The 18,713-nt window shown below is 46.5% G+C and overlaps 1 protein-coding gene across 2 annotated transcripts; it reads left to right on the top strand.

Moving 5' to 3' along the window:
* The first annotated feature begins 7,418 nt into the window (after positions 1-7,418).
* Positions 7,419-13,853, top strand: LOC109763362 (transcription factor LHW). Of its 2 annotated transcripts, XM_020322200.4 has the most exons (10): positions 7,419-8,079; positions 8,687-8,833; positions 8,938-9,019; positions 9,755-9,796; positions 9,890-9,949; positions 10,348-12,051; positions 12,186-12,287; positions 12,774-12,914; positions 13,022-13,147; positions 13,330-13,853. In XM_020322200.4, exons 1-10 carry the CDS (start codon positions 7,988-7,990, stop codon positions 13,489-13,491), a joined length of 2,658 nt encoding a protein of 885 aa, XP_020177789.1. In that variant the 5' UTR covers positions 7,419-7,987; the 3' UTR covers positions 13,492-13,853. The 2 variants fall into 2 exon arrangements, 1 of the variants encoding a protein (XP_020177789.1); XR_012184519.1 differs by lacking the exon at positions 13,330-13,853 and having other exon boundaries at positions 12,186-12,390; positions 12,588-12,914; positions 13,022-13,124.
* Positions 13,854-18,713: the final 4,860 nt, after the last annotated feature.

The following is an 18,713-nucleotide window of genomic DNA, read 5'->3' as shown; positions in this document are numbered from 1 at the left end:
TCTAAGCCGTAAAGCATGGCACACTAAACTATCAAGTATTCATCATATCGAGCTTGCAAACGTTCATAACGTCTGCATCTGCTCCTGCAATAGGTCTGTCACCTAGCGGTGCATCAAGGACATAATTCTTCTGTGCAGCAATGAGGATAATCCTCAGATCACGGGCCCAGTCCGCATCATTGCTACTATCATCTTTCAACTTAGTTTTTCTCTAGGAACATATCAAAAAATAAGGGAGCTATATCACGAGCTATTGATCTACAACATAGATATGCAAAAACTATCAGGACTAAGTTCATGATAAATTAAGTTCAATTAATCATATTACTTAAGAACTCCCACTTAGATAGACACCCCTCAAGTCATATAAATGATACGTGATACAAATAAACTAAACCATGTCCGATCATCAGGTGAGATGGAGTAGTCATCAATGGTGAACATCTCTATGTTGATCATATCTACTATATGATTCACGTTCGACCTTTCGGTCTCCAGTGTTTCGAGGCCATGTTTGTACATGCTAGGCTCGTCAAGTTTAACCCGAATATTCCGCATGTGCAAAACTGTCTTGCACCAGTTGTATGTGAACGTAGAGCTTATCACACCCGATCATCACGTGGTGTCTCAATGTGATGAACTGTAGCAACGGTGCATACTCAGGGAGAACACTTTTACCTTGAAATTTTGTGAAGGGACCATCTTATAATGCTACCACCGTACTAAGCAAAATAAGATGCATAAAAGATAAACATCACATGCAATCAAAATATGTGACATGATATGGCTATCATCATCTTGTGCCTTTGATCTCCATCTCCAAAGCACCGTCATGATCTCCATCGTCACCGGCTTGACACCTTTATCTCCATCATAGCGTCGTGGTCGTCTCGCCAATTATTTCTTCTACAACTATCGCTAACGCATAGTGATAAAATAAAGCAATTACATGGTGTTTGCATTTCATACAATAAAGAGACAATCATAAGGCTCCTGCCGGTTGCCAGTAACTTTTACAAAACATGATCATCTCATACAATATTGTATATCACATCATGTCTTGACCATATCACATCACAACATGCCCTGCAAAAACAAGTCAGACGTCCTCTACTTTGTTGTTGCAAGTTTCACGTGGCTGGTACGGGCTTCCAGCAAGAACCGTTCTTACCTACGCATCAAAACCACAACGGCGATTTATCAAGTTTGTTGTTTTAACCTTCAACAAGGACCGCCGCAGTCAAATTTGATTCAACTAAAGTTGGAGAAACGGACACCCGCCAACCACCTTTATGCAAAACTAGTTGCATGTCTGTCGGTGGAACCGGTCTCATGAACGTGGTCATGTAAGGTTGGTCCGGGCCGCTTCATCCAACAACGCCGAATCAAAATAAGACATTGGTGGTAAGCAATATGACGATCACCGCCCACAACTCTTTGTGTTCTACTCGTGCATATCATCTACGCATAAACCTGGCTAGGATGCCACTGTTGGGAACGTAGAATGAAATTTCAAAAAAATTCTTACGCTCACGCAAGATCTATCTAGGAGATGCATAGCAACGAGAGCGGGAGAGTGTGTTCACGTACCCTCGTAGACCAAAAGCGGAAGCGTTTGACAACGCGGTTGATGTAGTCGAACTTCTTCTCGTTCCGACCGATCAAGTACCGAACGTACGGCACCTCCGAGTACTGCACACGTTCAGCTCGATGACGTCCTCGAACTCTTGATCCAGCAAAGTGTCGAGGAAGTAGATGAGTTCCGTCAGCACGACGGCGTGGTGACGGTGATGGTGAAGTGATCTGCGCAGGGCTTCGCCTAAGCACTACGAAGATATGATCGAAGGGGTAAACTGTGGAGGGGGGCGCCGCACACGGCTAACAATTGTTGGTGTGTGTTCTAGGCACCCCCTACCCATGTATATATAGGTGGGAGGGGGAGGGGATCTGCCTTGGGCGCCCCAAGTAGGAGGAATCCTACTTGGGGGCCCTATTCCAATTCGGCTCCCCCTTTCCTTTTACCGGAAGGGGAAAAGGGAAGAGAGGGGGGACGAAGGAAAGGGGGGGGGCGAACCCCCTCCTCCTTCTCCTATTCGGCCTCCTTCATTAGGGGGGGGCACCCCTTGTGGGCTGGTGTGCTCCCCTCCTATGGCCCATAAGGCCCATTATTCCCCCGGGGGTTACGGTAACCCCCCAGGTACTCCGATATGTACTCGGTACACCCCGAATCACATCCGGTGCCCGAATACTATCGTCCTATATATCAATCTTTACTTCTCGACCATTTCGGTACTCCTCGTCATGTCCGTGATCTCATCCGGACTCCAAACAACATTCAGTCACCAAATCACATAACTCATATAATACAAAATCGTCATTGAATGTTAAGTGTCCGGACCCTACGGGTTCGAGAACTATGTAGACATGACCGAGACACCTCTTCGGTCAATAACCAATAGCGGAACCTGGATGCTCATATTGGTTCCTACATAATCTACGAAGATCTTTATCGGTCGAACCGTAATGACAACATACGTTATTCCCTTTGTCATCGGTATGTTACTTGCCCGAGATTCGATCGTCGGTATCTTCATACCTAGTTCAATCTTGTTACCAGCAAGTCTCTTTACTCGATCCGTAATACATCATCCCTTAACTAACTCATTAGTCACATTGCTTGCAAAGCTTCTTATGATGTGCATTACCGAGAGGGCCCAGAGATACCTCTCCGATACTCAGGACTGACAAATCCTAATCTCAATCTATGCCAACCCAACAAACACCTTCGGAGATACCTGTAGAGCATCTTTATAATCACCCAGTTACGTTGTGACGTTTGATAGCACACACGGTATTCCTCCGGTATCCGGGAGTTGCATAATCTCATAGTCGAAGGAATATGTATTTGACATGAAGAAAGCAATAGCAATAAAATTGAACAATCAATATGCTAAGCTAACGGATGGGTCTTGTCCATCACATCATTCTCCTAATGATGTGATCCCATTCATCAAATGACAACACATGTCTATGGTTTACGAAACTTAACCATCTTTGATTAACGAGCTAGTCTAGTAGAGGCTTACTAGGGACACAGTGTTTTGTCTATGTATCCACACATGCATCAAGTTTCTGGTTAATACAATTCTAGAATGAATAATAAATATTTATCATGATATAAGGAAATATAAAATAACAACTTTATTATTGCCTCTAGGGCATATTTCCTTCATGGTCGTCTCCCATATCACTGTCTTTTTTTTGCGAAAATCCCGTATCACTGTTTGTGAACCCGTCCGCACACAAATACTATGTCCGTATTAGGGGTCCACGTTGGAGATGCCCTAAGGCTGTGAGATGCAATTTTGGTCTGTTTGTTTGTCTGGCCCACATTCAACCCGCCGCTCCGCCTGCCACGACTATTTAAACCGGACAGTTACGTCCCAAAACTCAACCCTTGTGAGCCCTTCTCTCACTGTTTGAGCCATCGTCCTACCACCTTCGCATCCTCGTCCGTCGTCCACCGTCGCGATGGCCCGGTCCTTTGGTAAAGGAGGCTCACGTTGGTGTGCTGCACCTAGATCATGGTGAAGGTCCATGACGTCGAGGCCGGGGCCAGTCCCGCATTGGTGCATGCCAATCTCTGAGCTCTCCAGAGCGCTCGGAGGAGGATGAGGAGGAGGGCGCCCCCATGGCCATGGAAGAGATGGAGGAGGAGGAGGAGGAGGAGGAGGTGAGCCCAAGTGAAGGAGTTGTAGATGTCCGCATTCAGACTGTTGCAGACGGAGTAGCACTACACTTTCCGGCTCATGTAGAGCATCGACTGGCTGAGGACCAGCTGGAGATGGAGCACGTGTCCGAAGCTACCTTCGCGATCAAGGTTGGGGCGGACTCGACGATCGACGTCAACCGGGCCGTGCCCGCCTCCGTTCTCATCGCCGCCCCGAGCATTGGCAGCTTCGCGTCAACGAGGCGGAGCGCAACCGGCTCTTTGAGGGGCAGGAGGCCAAGGACGACGAGGCGCCCAAGTAGCACAACGATGATGCCAAAGAGGCATCTGTCGTCACCTCTGCCTGGTCGCATTGGATGTCAACGTCAACTGGGCCAGGCAGTCTCGCGTGGGGCTGTCTATCTCACCTACAACAGGGATAATTACATTTTTAATTTTTCAAAAGTTGTTTTCAGGGTTATTTGGATATGTAAAAAATTGATTCGAAAATGAATGAAAAATTGGTGTTTGTTTTATATTTGGTTACTACGGTTGAATGACCTTCGTCCGCCAAGCTGTTCGCAAACGTGTTCAAGGACATTGTTGTCCATTAGCATGTGTCTTTTCGTACTCTCACTGTTAAAATATAAAATATACTATGTGTATGTTAATTTAAAAATTACCCCACCACCCCTCAAAAGCATACACGACCACATAATTGCACTCAATGCCCACCTTTTGAATGCCCCATATTGACATATTTGTAATTACTCACAAACGGTGAGGGCATAACCGTCTCTGTCATAGCACTAAGATAGAGTTTCAGGGTACAAAAGTGCTGTTGTTTTTGGTACATGACAGGTCATTCGTTGGATAATATTGTAAGCTATCCGGTTTGTCTTCTTTCAATGGATTCTGACGAGTAGTTAAGTTATGTGAAGCTTTTCAATTTAAAATGAATGCTACATGGTACAATCTGACGAAAGCTTCTCAAACTGATTAGTTTTTTTGGTAGAAAGAGAAGAAGATATATAATTATTTCAATCTTTCTTTAATCCAAAAGATAGGCTAATTAATCATACATTGCTTGAAGCTTGTGGCACAGGATGGTGCTCGCCGTTTTATATGGACTGTCAAGTTGTGCAGAGGTACGTACACATTAACTAATCTGTTATCAGTTAGATCGAACCCACTGTTTGGTAATTTGGTCGACGATCATAGGTGAGTTGGCGCAGTTTCTCAACTTTGTATCTTTTTTGCTGGGATTGGACACAATAACACTGATGCTAGTATTTTTTGGATTTGTTTCAGATTTTTCGGTGATGTTCGTTTAGTGGAAAAAGAATCTCATCGACTACAAGGTGTTTATAGTGACTTTGTGAATCTTAAAATGTTGTGTTGGCTTATTATCTTGGGTGTGCTCATAAGAATAAAATATGCATGAGTGTGTTCACAGGAAGGAGTGTATGCGATCATCTGCAGTTGTACTGTGTTAAAAAGAAACCTCCATGGTGTCTATAAGTCAGTTTGTTGTTTTTTCTAACAAGGAAGTTACTTTCTTGTTGTTGTTTTTCTAACAAGGAAGTTATTTTCTTGTTGTTTTTTTACGGGAATTAGTTTTGTCAGGGTATCTTCAACGACAACCCGCAAATTTCCTCTCGTATCCGTCCGCGAATAGGGGGAACCGATCCGCGGACATGGATGCAGGAAGCCGCCATTCAACACTAGCCGCATACATTTCAAACTCTTTTTCAACAACCCAGATGAAATTTATGCAAACACGGCCGAATTTCATATAGACCTGACGGATTTTATAGAAACACAATGATTTCATTACATTTCGAACATCTAGAACAAAAGAAAGACCTGACCCTAAACCTATCCTACGGCGGCGACGCTCGACGTCCAAGACCGCGTCGTCCTCCATCCGCCGTCTGCACGAGCACCAATGATAAGACCGATAAGTGAAGATGCGGTCTCCGCGCGAGGAAGAGTAGAACACGAGAGACGGACCGACCCATATGGGACACCAAGCCATGCCGCCTCCCGTGGCCTACTCATCCTCGGAGGAGTCAACTTCTTATCCGTCGCCAGTGGACGTGAGGTCCACGATGGAAATGGTGGCGCCGACGCTGTCATCGCCCCACCGGGCCGCCTGATGGTTTGTCGGCGGCGCGTAGGAGGCGCACCTGGCGTTGTTCTCCTCTGCGGTCGCTTGCAACTGCGCCTCCGCAGCGGCCACTTCGTCGCGAGCGGCGGCTTGAGCACGGACGGCGTTGTAGATGGCACGCTGCTCCGCCACGAAGTTGGGGTTCGCCGCGGCCATGGCCGCCACGACCTCCTGGCTCGCCGGCGCAGGTCACACCTCCACCATGGCGGCGTTGTAGTGCGCCTGCGCCTGCTCCATGGTGAAGCCGATGTGCACATGAGGCACGGGAGCCGGGGCGGTGTCGTCGGAGCACGTCTCCATTGTGGTCTCGTCCTTGTCATCGGAGACCTCGGGCGAGCTGACCGGCAAGCCGGCCTCAATCCGCTTGGCACGGCAGCTTTGCCAGGCGGCGACGAGGGTGGCCACGACGTGCTTCATCTCCGTGGAAAGGCTCTCCCACAAAGCTTCGCCGCCTGCAGTCATTACAGATGCAGTGCAAGGGAGAATGATGGGTAGGGGCTTGTGTTGTGGTGTGGAGTTAGCCGGGTGTAATCGCCTTTAAATAGCAAATTTCGGTGAGGCGAGGCGTCTGGGTGCATCAATGCGTGGCGCCGGAGTGGGTTTCTTGGCCGGCGAACTTGGTTAATGTCGGCATACGGACGGACAGCGGCATTGAACATGCGTGGTAGATATCTGCCATGTCCCGTCTAGTCACGCATCTCCGGCATTGAACAACGCGGACACCGGAGACGCGTCGCGGACGGCGCCGTCGGCCTACATGCCGCTTCCATGACGGTGGCAGTGAGAGGTCGCGTCCGCCCTGAGCCGTCTTCAATGTGGGCAGGTGGCGCCGGGCGGGAACGCACGCGGAAGAGGGAGGAAAGGTTTTGGTGGGTTAGGGAGGTCAGAAGCGGGCTTGGGATCGATCCGGACTCCTCAAAGCCCCCTATGTTTTGTCTCCGGTTTGCGGGAGAAATCGCGTCCGGACCGCCCCACGTATCGATACAGGACATCGTTGGATGGTTTTCGCGGTCCGAATAGCGCGGTTCGAACAGTTGGGAGAAGTTTACGGATGCACCTTGAAGATGCTAAAAAACATTCTTATTGCCCAGTTCTTTTGGCCGATTCTCTCAGAATCTTGAGAATTGGGGCTCGCCCCAGCTTCTTCTAGAATCTTGAACCCATATATTTTTTATGGGTACAAGATTTTGAAAGAATCTGGATGGAGGGTCAATTCTCAAGATTTTGAAAGAATCAACAAAAAACTATGCCTGTATTGTGAAACGGAGGGATTAGTTTTAAACAATTAATCCAGGAAATATGTTGAAATATGCTTTCAGTAAGACCATGGGTTATAGTTAGATCAATATTAGCTGTTAGCGAATGGTGGTGTGTTGGAGAGGAGCACTATTTAACCTAGGTGAAAATACATAAAGGAAAAGGAGGGGATGAGGGTGATTAGCTGGGGGAATGCCCATCCTGCCCCTCGTGGAGGGAATGATGCCCGCCTCGGGAGCCGCGATGGACAAAGGAAAAGGAGGGGCAACCAAAGAAAGCGACAAAGAAAAAGCCAGAACGAAATTTTACTCACACACTCACACAAGCCAAGCACACCCCAAAGAGGCCAAAGACTCCCAGACCAGACCAGAACAGAGTGAGAAACCAAAGCGAAAGCGGAGAAGGAAGAAAGAGATTGACGAGGACGCGCAGCGGCTGTAGCAGCAGCAGCCAAATCCAAGACCGCATTGCTCGCTCGCTCGCCCGCCGCCGTGCGGCTCCGACGCTCCTCCGGGGACCCCGCGCCATTCTCCTGCCGGGCATCTCTGCCTCTGGTGCTGCGCCGTGGTCCCGAGGTCCCCACCAACGCTGGGACCAGCGCCAGCGGCTGGTGGCGAGCCCCACTGATGGCCGCTTGCCGCGCGCCGGCGGCCAACGGAGCAAGTGTTGGCGTTGCTGTTGCGGCGGAGCAGAGGGACGGCGGGGTCCGCGCGAGGCAGGCCGGGCGCGCCGGCTCTCGCTGCGCCTAGGGAGGCAGCGGCGTCCTTGCTCGTCTTTTCGTCGCCCTCTCCCCCCGTCGAAGAAGCTAGGGTTTGCTCGTTAGGGTTCCGTTGGGCTTTGGGGCTGCGGCGATGGCGGTGGGGGAGGCGCTGCGGCGGCTCTGCGAGGAGGTCGGGTGGTCTTACGCCGTCTTCTGGAAGGCCATCGGCGCTGCTGACCCCGTGTAAGCCTTCCATCCTTCTCCTGGACTTCTTTTTTTGTCACAATCTTCTCCCCCCGCTCGATCTTGCGGAAAATCTCAAAACCAAGTTCTAGTTTTTCTCTCCCCCCCAGGCTTCAGTGTCTTTTCTTCATTTTTCTGGGTTCAAAGTCTTCTTGAACATTCCATTTCAGCTAGATTTGTCTCGTACGAATGAAGCATCCGCGAGGAAGATTCGTAGGATGGGTATATTCCTCAGCAATTACTAATAAGGGACTCCTTTCCTTGTGGGAAAGATGGTGCCTGGAAAAAGAACGCCCGTACGCTCGTGTGGGCGTTCACTCATGCTTGCAAATTTAGTAACGCCTTTACAACAAGGAACATGAACCAAAAAGCTACTACCGCCTTGTCTGTGCAAGTTCATGTTAGCTCCTGAGGCTTAAAAGAGCGTGAATGTGCGAGATGTTGTTGCAATTCCGTGCAAGCTTTTTTGGGGGAGGGAGAAATGGGGACACGATTTGGGGATCATGGAGGAATGCTAAATGCAATGTGGAATAAACTTCTTGATGCGCTGGGAATTTGGGTTTTGTTTGATGATTTGCGCGCACTGTTTTCCTTTGGTGATGTGCAGGCATCTAGTGTGGGAGGATGGCTACTGTGGCCACGCATCTTGTCCAACTGGATCTGAGGCTTCTGAGGTTGGCTGTGAATCAGGTGGCACTGTGTGCACCCTAGTTAGGAAGGTTATGGCATCGCAGGTTCATGTTGTTGGAGAAGGGTAAGGAAGAACCGGGAACATCATTTGTTTGTTACTAGCTAGCACAATGTTCTTGGTTGATTTCTTTTATTGATGGATAGATGCTACATTTTCTGTTTTTTCAGTACCATCGGCCGTGCTGCTTTTACTGGTAGTCATCAGTGGATTATCCATGATACTGCCAATGATCACAGGCTCAGATCCGAGGTATAAATTCTTCTTCTTCGTTCTCGTGAACTGATATAAATATAGGGCATGTTTGGTTTGTAGCCTAAGGTTGCCACACCTAACATTAGTCGTGCCACAAAACCTTAGGCATGTGTTTGGTTCATTGTCACACTTATGGCTTGCCACACTTTTCTAACTACATGCTCATTTATTTGCCAAATCTTGCCACACTTGTGGTGGCCATTTTGTTCGCCACATTTTTTGTGGCATCCACAGTTTGCCTAAGTTTAGTTGTGGCAAAGTAGTCATGAACCAAACATGCCCGTAGCCCTAATTCAGTATTGTCTGGTTCATTTTTGCTGCTGTGTCATTAATAGCATGCTGTCCAGGAATTTATGTCATCGCAAGTTCGCAACAATCCTTGTGGGGTTATTTTGTCCTCACATATTTGTTCCTTCTGTGTTGAAATTTTGGCTTGTAGTGAGTTTGATCTATTGTTCTGCCACATAAGTGGTCACTGGATAAGCTAGTTGCAAAAGCACACAAATGGTATTTGAACAAGTGGAAATCATGTAGAGTTTCTCATTAACAACTTAACATGATTTGCCACACAGGCTTGAGCTAACCATGATCTTTTTACATGATGATTTCTAATTTTCTTTTAATAACAATGCAATTTGATTTTATCAGTTGCTCTGGCTGTTTTGGTTATCCCCAATTGTTATGTTCCCTTTCATAATGGAACAATAAGCTGTTGTCTTCTGGTGGTGATAGGTTGCTGCTGAGATGAATTATCAGTTCAGAGCTGGCATTCAGGTTAGTAGAATTTCGCCCTTGCATGTTAGATTATTTACTGACTTCTTTACTTTTGATCTCTTAATAATTTATACTTGTTCGGTTGTTCCGCAGACTATTGCAATTATTCCTGTGTTACCACGTGGTGTACTACAGCTAGGCTCTACTAGTGTGGTAAGATGCCCTGCTTTTGACAATGCATATCAGCATACATATCCCACTCAACATGCCTTGAACTTTATTCTTGTTTTTAAGTATGGGCCATGAGGTAGAACAGTGGTACTAATTTGTGAATATTATGTAGTTGACTGGTCAAATATTCTGTCCTTCGAATCCTTATATAGACTATATTTGCGGTGAGGTTCTAGGAAGACCAAAGCTTCTTGTGATTGGAGCGGTGAACTGGAATGAAAAATTGATATATAATTCTCTCTGATATATTTACTTATTTAGCGTTTTGCGAACTGCATCAAGAGGACTTGCTCTGGCGTTGTACCATTAGCACTAGGACTTAGCTCTCGTCTTTGTGGTTCCAACATGTCAGAGCTCATAAAATGCTTATTTTATGACAGGTTATGGAAAATACAACTTATGTGCTTCAGTATAAGAAGCTGTGTTCTCAGTTAAACAATCGATCAAGTATGGTTGCATCTACTTCAGCTAAAAATGATTCTAGCCAGAAGGTCCAGTCACGCTCTTCACATGGTCTTCTGAGTGTCTACCCTACAGATGGTTGCTCAAAAGCCTTCAGTGGTTCTCCAGCGACTTATGAACAGTGCTATGTTCCTGATGCGACGGCAATGTCAAGTAGTGCATCAGTAAACATAGGAAGAAAAGCTTCCTTGCTTAAGGTGGCACAGAGAAATGGTGAAGCTATCAGAGACCACAGTTTATATGCTCCTGATGTGAGGTTCAGACGACAAACTCCTTACTGTGACAGGAGAGTTGAAAGCACCACACAAAGCAGTGTGGTTAGCTCAGATTTTCTCTCTTCTACCTCAACATCAGCAGAAAAGCATCCACTGTTGATGAATGATGGACAATTGGGAATGGGAAACATGGAAGAGGCGTCTGATACCAGAAATCTTCTGCTAAAATCTCTTGCATTCCGGAACCTGCCTCCATCGCATGGAGGGGGTGAGGTGTTAGATTTTCTAAACAGTCATGGAAACTTTGATTTTCTTCCTGAAGGTAATAGCATAGTCAAGTCTAACTTGTATGACTGCTCAGCAAGTCAACTATTAGACCAAAGATGTAACTCTACTTCTGGGATGATAGGGCACAAACCGGCTATTTCATTTAAAAACCCCCAATCTGCTCAATTCATTATGAAAATGGGGAGTCCCAAAAGAGACTCATGTCATGCTGTTGCAGCTCCATCCTCTGGCTCTGAAGTTCAAACTTCTAGTGAATTTAAAACAGACTTTTCTCAAGATAATCAAGTGAATATTTCGGATCGTGTTTACCAAAACAGAAAGGCTAAAGAAGTAAATGACTCCAGTATTGCTGTAAGAATACAAGGTTTGAAGAATATGGATCGGCAGAAGCTCCCAGACATTTCAAGTGAGCGATCTTCCTCACTTCTTGTGGATCCAACTGCAGGAAATGATTTGTTTGATATATTTGGTGCTGAATTTCCTCATCTGTGCCGCAATGTGGATGGCGATTCGACCTGGAACACTGCAAAACCGGCTAGCTCAGGAAAAGATGCACTTGAATCCTCAGTTTATCTTGATACCTCTCCAGTATTTGGTGCACTGGACGATGAGTTCCCCTTTTCTGGAATCTTCTCACTAACTGATAGTGACCAATTATTGGACGCAGTTATCTCCAGTGTCAATCCTGGTGGCAAGCAGATCTCCGGTGACAGTGCCTCTTGCAGGACTTCATTGACAGACATGCCTAGCAGCTCTTATTGTGGTTCAAAAGTGATGAAGCAACACGAATCATCTGGTGCTCCTCCTTTGCTAGTCAAGGATGAGTTGGCTGTATCAAATTTGGTTAAACAACCAAGTTTCCTAGAGAAGACCGAGGATGGTTGTCTTTCCCAAAACAATGGAATGCACAAATCTCAGTTACGCCTTTGGATCGAGAGCGGACATAACATGAAGTGTGAAAGCGTGTCAGCCTCAAACAGCAAAGGTCATGATACACCAAACAAGGCAAATCGAAAGAGATCTCGACCAGGAGAGAGTTCTAAGCCCCGGCCAAAAGACCGTCAGCTTATTCAGGATCGTATAAAGGAGCTTCGGGAACTTGTACCTAATGGTGCAAAGGTACCCTCTAGTTTGACTTCTGCATTTTATGGTCCTTTGGTGATTATTTTTTTATTTAGATATCACTTCACTTTAAAATGCTCATGGACTTGTAGCATAATAACTGCTATTCTCATGTCATTTGTTGTCAACAGTGTAGCATTGATGCTTTACTGGAAAAGACCATCAAGCACATGGTTTTCTTGCAGAGTGTGACAAAGCATGCTGACAATCTCAAAGATTGTAATGAATCTAAGGTATACACTAGTATTCCACGTCTGAGCCCAGGCCCATCTGCACCTGATGAACAGTAAATTCAAAAAAAATAGTAAAAAGTTCAAAACAATCTGAAATTATTTGGCATCGAAGATGCTCCCAACACACTAGCTGCGTGCAAAATTTTTGGGCAAAATGACATTCGAGGAGCTCTAACCCACGAAAAAAATCGGCTCCGAAGTGTTCTTTTCATAGTTCCTTTGAGGCCAGTTTTTTTTTCCTGAGAGCTCCTCAAATGCCATTTCACCACAATTTTTTTGCACGCACCTAGCGTATTGGAGCATCTTCAATGTCGATTCTTTTGCTATTTTATTTGAATTTACCGTTCACACCCCAATGCAGATGCACCTGGGCACCGAATCGCCACACTCTAATTTCAGTTATTTTTCGCTGCAGTTTATTCCATGAGAAAATAGTTGCAAACCCTGTATAATCTTTTCCTGTGCTGTTTGATAATCTTCAAACAGATACTTAGCGGTGACAATGGTCCTCTTTGGAAAGACTACTTTGAGGGTGGTGCAACTTGGGCCTTCAACGTCGGCAGTCAATCTATGACATGCCCAATCATAGTTGAGGATCTCGACCGGCCTCGTCAGATGCTTGTGGAGGTAAATGATTCTGCTATTGTTTGTTCTCTGTATCCATCCTGTTAATCTCAGTTCACATATTGTTATATATGCATACTTCCCATTTGTTGACGTCAGTATGTCTGCAGATGATTTGTGATGACAGAGGAATCTTCCTGGAAATAGCCGACTTTATCAAAGGTCTTGGACTAACCATCTTGAGGGGTGTGATGGAAGCACGCAAAAATAAAATCTGGGCACGATTCACTGTTGAGGTAAGTAGTTCAATGTTATTAAGATCCCTTGGTTGGGTCAGATTGCACGGATCATGCACTTGTACAGATCATCCTTGGATTCTACGAGTTGCAACATTTTCTTCCTATGAATTTAATTGTCAGTTGCTTCCTTCCGTGCCTGCTTTTGACAGGTGTTCCTTTATTTGGTTCCATTTGTGCAGGCCAACAGGGACGTGACTAGAATGGAGATTTTCCTCTCACTCGTGCGCTTGTTGGAACCCAGTTGTGATGGCAGTGGATCAGGAGAGAACCAAGAAAATGGAAAAATGCCTCTTGGGATTGCGCAGCACCAGATTATCCCAGCGACAGGCCACCTTAGATGAGTGATCGAGCATGGGCACCATCAAGGCACCTTTCAAGAGCTAAGAGCAGGGGTTCAGCTCGCTTCTGCAATGACTAGCGTTGTCAGCTCACGACTAGCTGGTTTCTTGTGACGTACCACGGATCTTTCTCACAACCGGGCGTGCAGAAATCCTAACACAGTAGAACCATGAAGGCATCGACAATTGGTTTAACAAAATGATCACTAGGAAGTGTTTGGATTGTAAAATCTTTGTTCCTGTTTTGTTACTGATGTTTCTTCTATTAGCGAGTTTTGTTCTGTTGATCTACTGAATGACAATTCTAGGTTGATCTGTCTAGCATGAGTTTTACTATTGGCAAATCACGAGGCTTTGTTTTCAAATGTGTCATGCTGTCTTACTGGACTTGGAATACTTTTTGGTGTGCTTCTCCTAAGAGCTTGGGCTGGACAAAATCTGACCCCCTGAACGTCCTCATATTCATGCAAAGCCATGCACGCACTGTTCAGGGCATCTCCAATGGTTGTTCAGGGCATCTCCAATGGTTGTAAGATAATTGTTGGTAGACTTTGTCACATAGGGCATCTCCAATGGTTGTAAGTGTTGATAGACTTTGCCACATAGGATTTTTGATGATGTGTCATACAATAAATGAGGAAAGAGAGGAAGGTTGTATGTACATGAATCAACACCCCTTGTACAAGCTTCAATGTAGAATGAGAGATCACCTTATTTATTATCTCACATTCTATTGAGCAAACTAGATACAATCCATTGAAAATGTTGTATGGAACCCCTCATGTGCGCTCCTGCGACCTGCCTCATCCCCTCCGCCTACCACCACCACCACCACCACCACCGCTCGCCGCGCTGCTCGCCGTCGTCGCCACCACACCTACTGCCCTGCATCGAAGGAGAGCGCCCCTGCCTGCGCCTGCCCTATGGCGCAGGAGAGGCCACTCCGAGATCCAGAGGGGGAAGAAGAGATGGAGGCGAGGCATCGAGAGCGCATGGAGCGGTCGATGCGCCGCCCGCTGAGGGGCGATTCGACCCAGAAGCTCATCATCAGGATCTGTGTGGAGGCCACTCCGGAGGAATTAGAGCGTCTGCTGCCAGGGAGATCGACCTCGCCGGAGAAAATCGTCAGATGGGCGCGCGCGGAGATGAACTCATCAGATCCGGAGCAGCGGGCGAGATGGAAGGCGTTCTGGTCCCTCCAGCCGCCGCCCAGCTGAACCTACATGGCGCTCCGAGGGGCTCGACCTGGGGAGCTTGCCGTGGAAGCGTGCCAGAGTTTCCGTTGGAGCCAGGTTTGGATTCCCCACTCCGTAGAGCTGCAGACCAGTCCCCGCTGCAGCTGATGAATCTGATCAACAAAGGGGCTACAACCCGCCACTTCAGGGCTCGCCAGGCAGTGCAGATCACCGTCGTCGGCGAGATCCCCTGCTTCGCAGATGATGGGAAAGGTTCAGAGGGCCTGCTGGAATTGGGGAATGCAACGCAGCTGGAAAAGAGGAGGGAAAAGTCAAATCAAGCTGAGGTGGAAAGCGTGCCAGGAGAAGATGAGGATGAGGGCCTGAGTGAGATTTTTGGACAATTATGGATCGATGAGGAAATTGTTAGCCCTAGCGCAGCTACAAATTCCCACTCTGTCCTTGTGTGGGTGAGGAGAGATCTCATCCCCACGCGAAGCTTCTCCACCACCGACTGCTACCCTGTCCAGAAGCAACCCGAGAGAGGATTTGATCGCAATAAGGTGAGATCCATCTCGATTTCTCGGGATAAGTGGGCAGGATCCCCCCCGGATCTTGCCAGTCTCAGAGTTATGGCAGATCGAGGGAGGGGAAGAGGGCAAGGGCGTGAGAAGGGATCGGGAGACAGATCCCAGAACAACAACGCGGAGGGGGGCAATCAGGGGCAGTGGATGCCGCCATTCGATCCTCAATTTGGGCCTCCGCCTCCCCAATTTGCTTTTGGGTATGGATTCCAAGGAGGGCCACCTCCCCCGTGGTACCAGGGACCGTTCTTCCCCCCCCCCCTCTGAATCAATGGAACAATCCCCATGCTTGGAGCGGTGGGAATTCATCCAACATGCCTTCAGGAGGGAATCCACCCCAACAGGCTCAACTCGGTTCGGCAGGTGGCCAGTCTGGGCAGAATCAGCCTCATGGAGGTGCTCAAAATCTGCAAGGATCTGGCATGATAGGCAATCAACAGAACAGAGCAGGCCCTGCCCTGCAACCACAACAGCACTATTCAGGGCAAAATGAAGGAAAAAAACAGCAATGCAGGAAATCAACAGAGGAAGAACAAGCCAGTCAACAAGAGCAAGGCAGTGTACAAAAACAAAGAGTCACCACAGGAATATGCAGATGTGATATGCTACAGCTGCGGTGAGCCTGGACACCACAAAACCCAATGCCAACAGGCTCCTGCATGTTTCATTTGCAAAATGGTGAACCACAAGGTGGAGGAATGCCCAGTCAGGAAAAGCCGAGGAACACAACCAAGTTTATGGGCAGTGTTGCTACTGGATTAGGGTTCTTCCAAATTGAGGTACCAGATGTCAATGATCAGCATTTGGGGACAGGCAAGAATGTAGGGATTGTATACATAGAAGCTGGGCAGGTTACTAAAGAAGAACTGGCACACAACTTCTCTTTGATCTATAAGACCAACTGGCCTTGGCAGGTCAGGAAATTAGACAACTGGACATACTTAGTGAAATTCCCCCCACATATTCCAGTAGCTCAAGTAGCTGGCTACCCAAACTTTGGACTGCCAGAGATGGAAGGGGTTATTGTTAATGTTGAAGAATGGAAGGGAGAGCTAGAGCACCTTGCTGAACTGCAAACAGTCTGGCTGCAGCTGACAGGTGTAGCACCAAAATGGGCTGAATGGTCAATACTGGAACAGTTCATCTCAGTGGTGGGTACTCTAGTTGATGTAGACTGGCAAGGGAATTTCAAGTCCTTTTTTGAGGTAGTCAGAGTTCAGATCAGATGCAAGGATTACACCAAAATACCAACCAGCAGGGTCTTTGGTATTGGTAAGAAACTTCACAAGATAGGTATCACTGTGGAGCCTCCTGTAGAAGAACTTAGTGATGATCTGCTAGATGACATTACTGAGAAAGATGATGACACTGTTGCCAACAAAGACACCTCTGCTGCTGGTGGGGCAAGCAACAATGGTGGATCTGTTAGTAAAAGTAACTCTGCTGGGACAAACATGACTAAAGGAAACAACAGTAGCTCTCAGTACACCAAGCAAGCTGCCACCACCTTCATGCAGAGCATGTTGGATTCAGGAGTGGATGAACATAGCTGCCAGCTGCTCCAAGCAATGGAGCTGGAAGATGAGGAAGATGAGGAGATCTACAACAACCTGATAGAGGAAAGTGGAGAAATCACCAATGATGGAGATGAAGTGGTATTCAGCCCCAGCCAAGATATCACTGAACAAGTGGTGGATACTCAAAAAGATGCAACTAATAAATGGGGACCAGTGCAAGCACAAAGAAAAAGTGCCAGAGTTGATGTAGGAGGGAAGACCATGTTGGAGATAGCCGTCAACAAGAAGAAGATCCAGAATCTAGAGAAGGAGAAAGAGACTTACAAAGGTACTCTACTCAAAAACTCTTTTATGAATTTCTCTGATCCTGAATTTATTGCTACTGCTCAAAAAGTAGGCATAGAGGTAGATGTAGTTGAGTTAAACAAAGATGAGATGTCTAAGAATAGTAAACACTCTAAGGGACCTGGGGGGTCCGGTAGAGCTGACATTCATATAGATGCCTCATTGGATTTAGCCAAAAAAGTGGCCAGCACCAACCAAGGGGGGCTCAACTTGATTGGAGAGGCTAATAAAGTTTCAGAATTGCCTGATAGTTTAGATACACTCACAAACTCCCCACGTACACCTGACGGGTGTCATGGGGACAAATGTGGTGAGGTAGATTATAGTGGAATGTGGACCAAAGTATCCAAGTATGGACGGGGCAAGCACCCTAAGAGAAACCTTCTTAGATGAATTGCCTCTTCTGGAATATTAGAGGTATAACTACCCCAGGGAGGAAAACTTGCATAGTGGAGGTCCTTAGCAAGACCAAAGCAAGTATCATTACCTTTCAAGAAACGAAAAAAGAAGAACTCTCTTCCGCTTTCTTGAAATCTATTAGCAATAACAGGAATTTTGTTTGGCACCACCTTCCTGCTGAGGGCTCTGCTGGAGGCATCCTAGTAGGAGTGGATGCAGATATTTATGAAGTAAATAGTTGGAGTTCCTTTAATTTCTCTATCTCATGTAATCTCACTGTTAGATCCAGTGGGGTCAAGTTTAGGTTGATTAGTGTCTATGGTTCACCTTATGATGAAGGAAAAGATGCTTTCATCTCTGAGCTGCACAACCTGTTTATAGATGATCGCCAGCCTACCCTGATTGGGGGGGATTTTAATCTGGTTAGATATCAACATGATAAAAGTAATGGCAACATCAATCACCACTGGTGTGATAAGTTTAATGCCTGGATAGAAATTTGGAGTCTCTTAGAGATTAAAATGTCTGGCAGGAAATTCACTTGGGCCAATAACCAAAGTAATTTGGTGATGACCACCATAGATAGGATTTTCTATAATACAGAGCTGGATGCTTTGTTTCCATTAAGTAGCTCCCAAGCCCTGCCCAAAGTGGGGAGTGACCACACCCCACTCCTTTGGGACTCTGGCTTAAACTGCCCCCCAAAACCCACCAGTTTCAAATTTGAAAAGTGGTGGTTGTTGAGGGCAGACTTTAGAGAACTAGTTATTAAAAATTGGACAACTCCTGTTAAGGAAAAGAAAGCTATAGATGTTTGGCAGGTGAAAGCTAGGAGGTTTAGAAAGTTTGCTAAGGGATGGAGTAGGAATATTGAAGCTGAGCTTAGGAAGCATAAAGCCAGCCTCACACAAGAGTATGACTCTCTAGATATTAGGGCTGAAACTGAACAGTTGTCTGAATCTGAGGTTGATAGGATGAAAAGGATTATGCAGGAACTTCAACAGATTTGGCTGAAAGATGAGATTAAAGCCAAGCAAAGATCTAGAGATAAAGATATTTTGGAAGGAGATAGGAATACTAAATACTTTCAAGCTGTAGCCAACCAGAGGAGAAGGAAAACCCTGATCCATGTATTAGAAGGCCCTAATGGCACTGCCAATGAAACCAAAGATATGCTAGATATTGCCACCTCTTTTTATAAAGAG

Source organism: Aegilops tauschii, chromosome 5 (assembly GCF_002575655.3).
Source record: "Aegilops tauschii subsp. strangulata cultivar AL8/78 chromosome 5, Aet v6.0, whole genome shotgun sequence".
Taxonomy (NCBI): domain Eukaryota; kingdom Viridiplantae; phylum Streptophyta; class Magnoliopsida; order Poales; family Poaceae; genus Aegilops; species Aegilops tauschii.
Note: the sequence above shows the minus strand (reverse complement) of the source record. Positions and strands in the feature narration are given on the sequence as shown.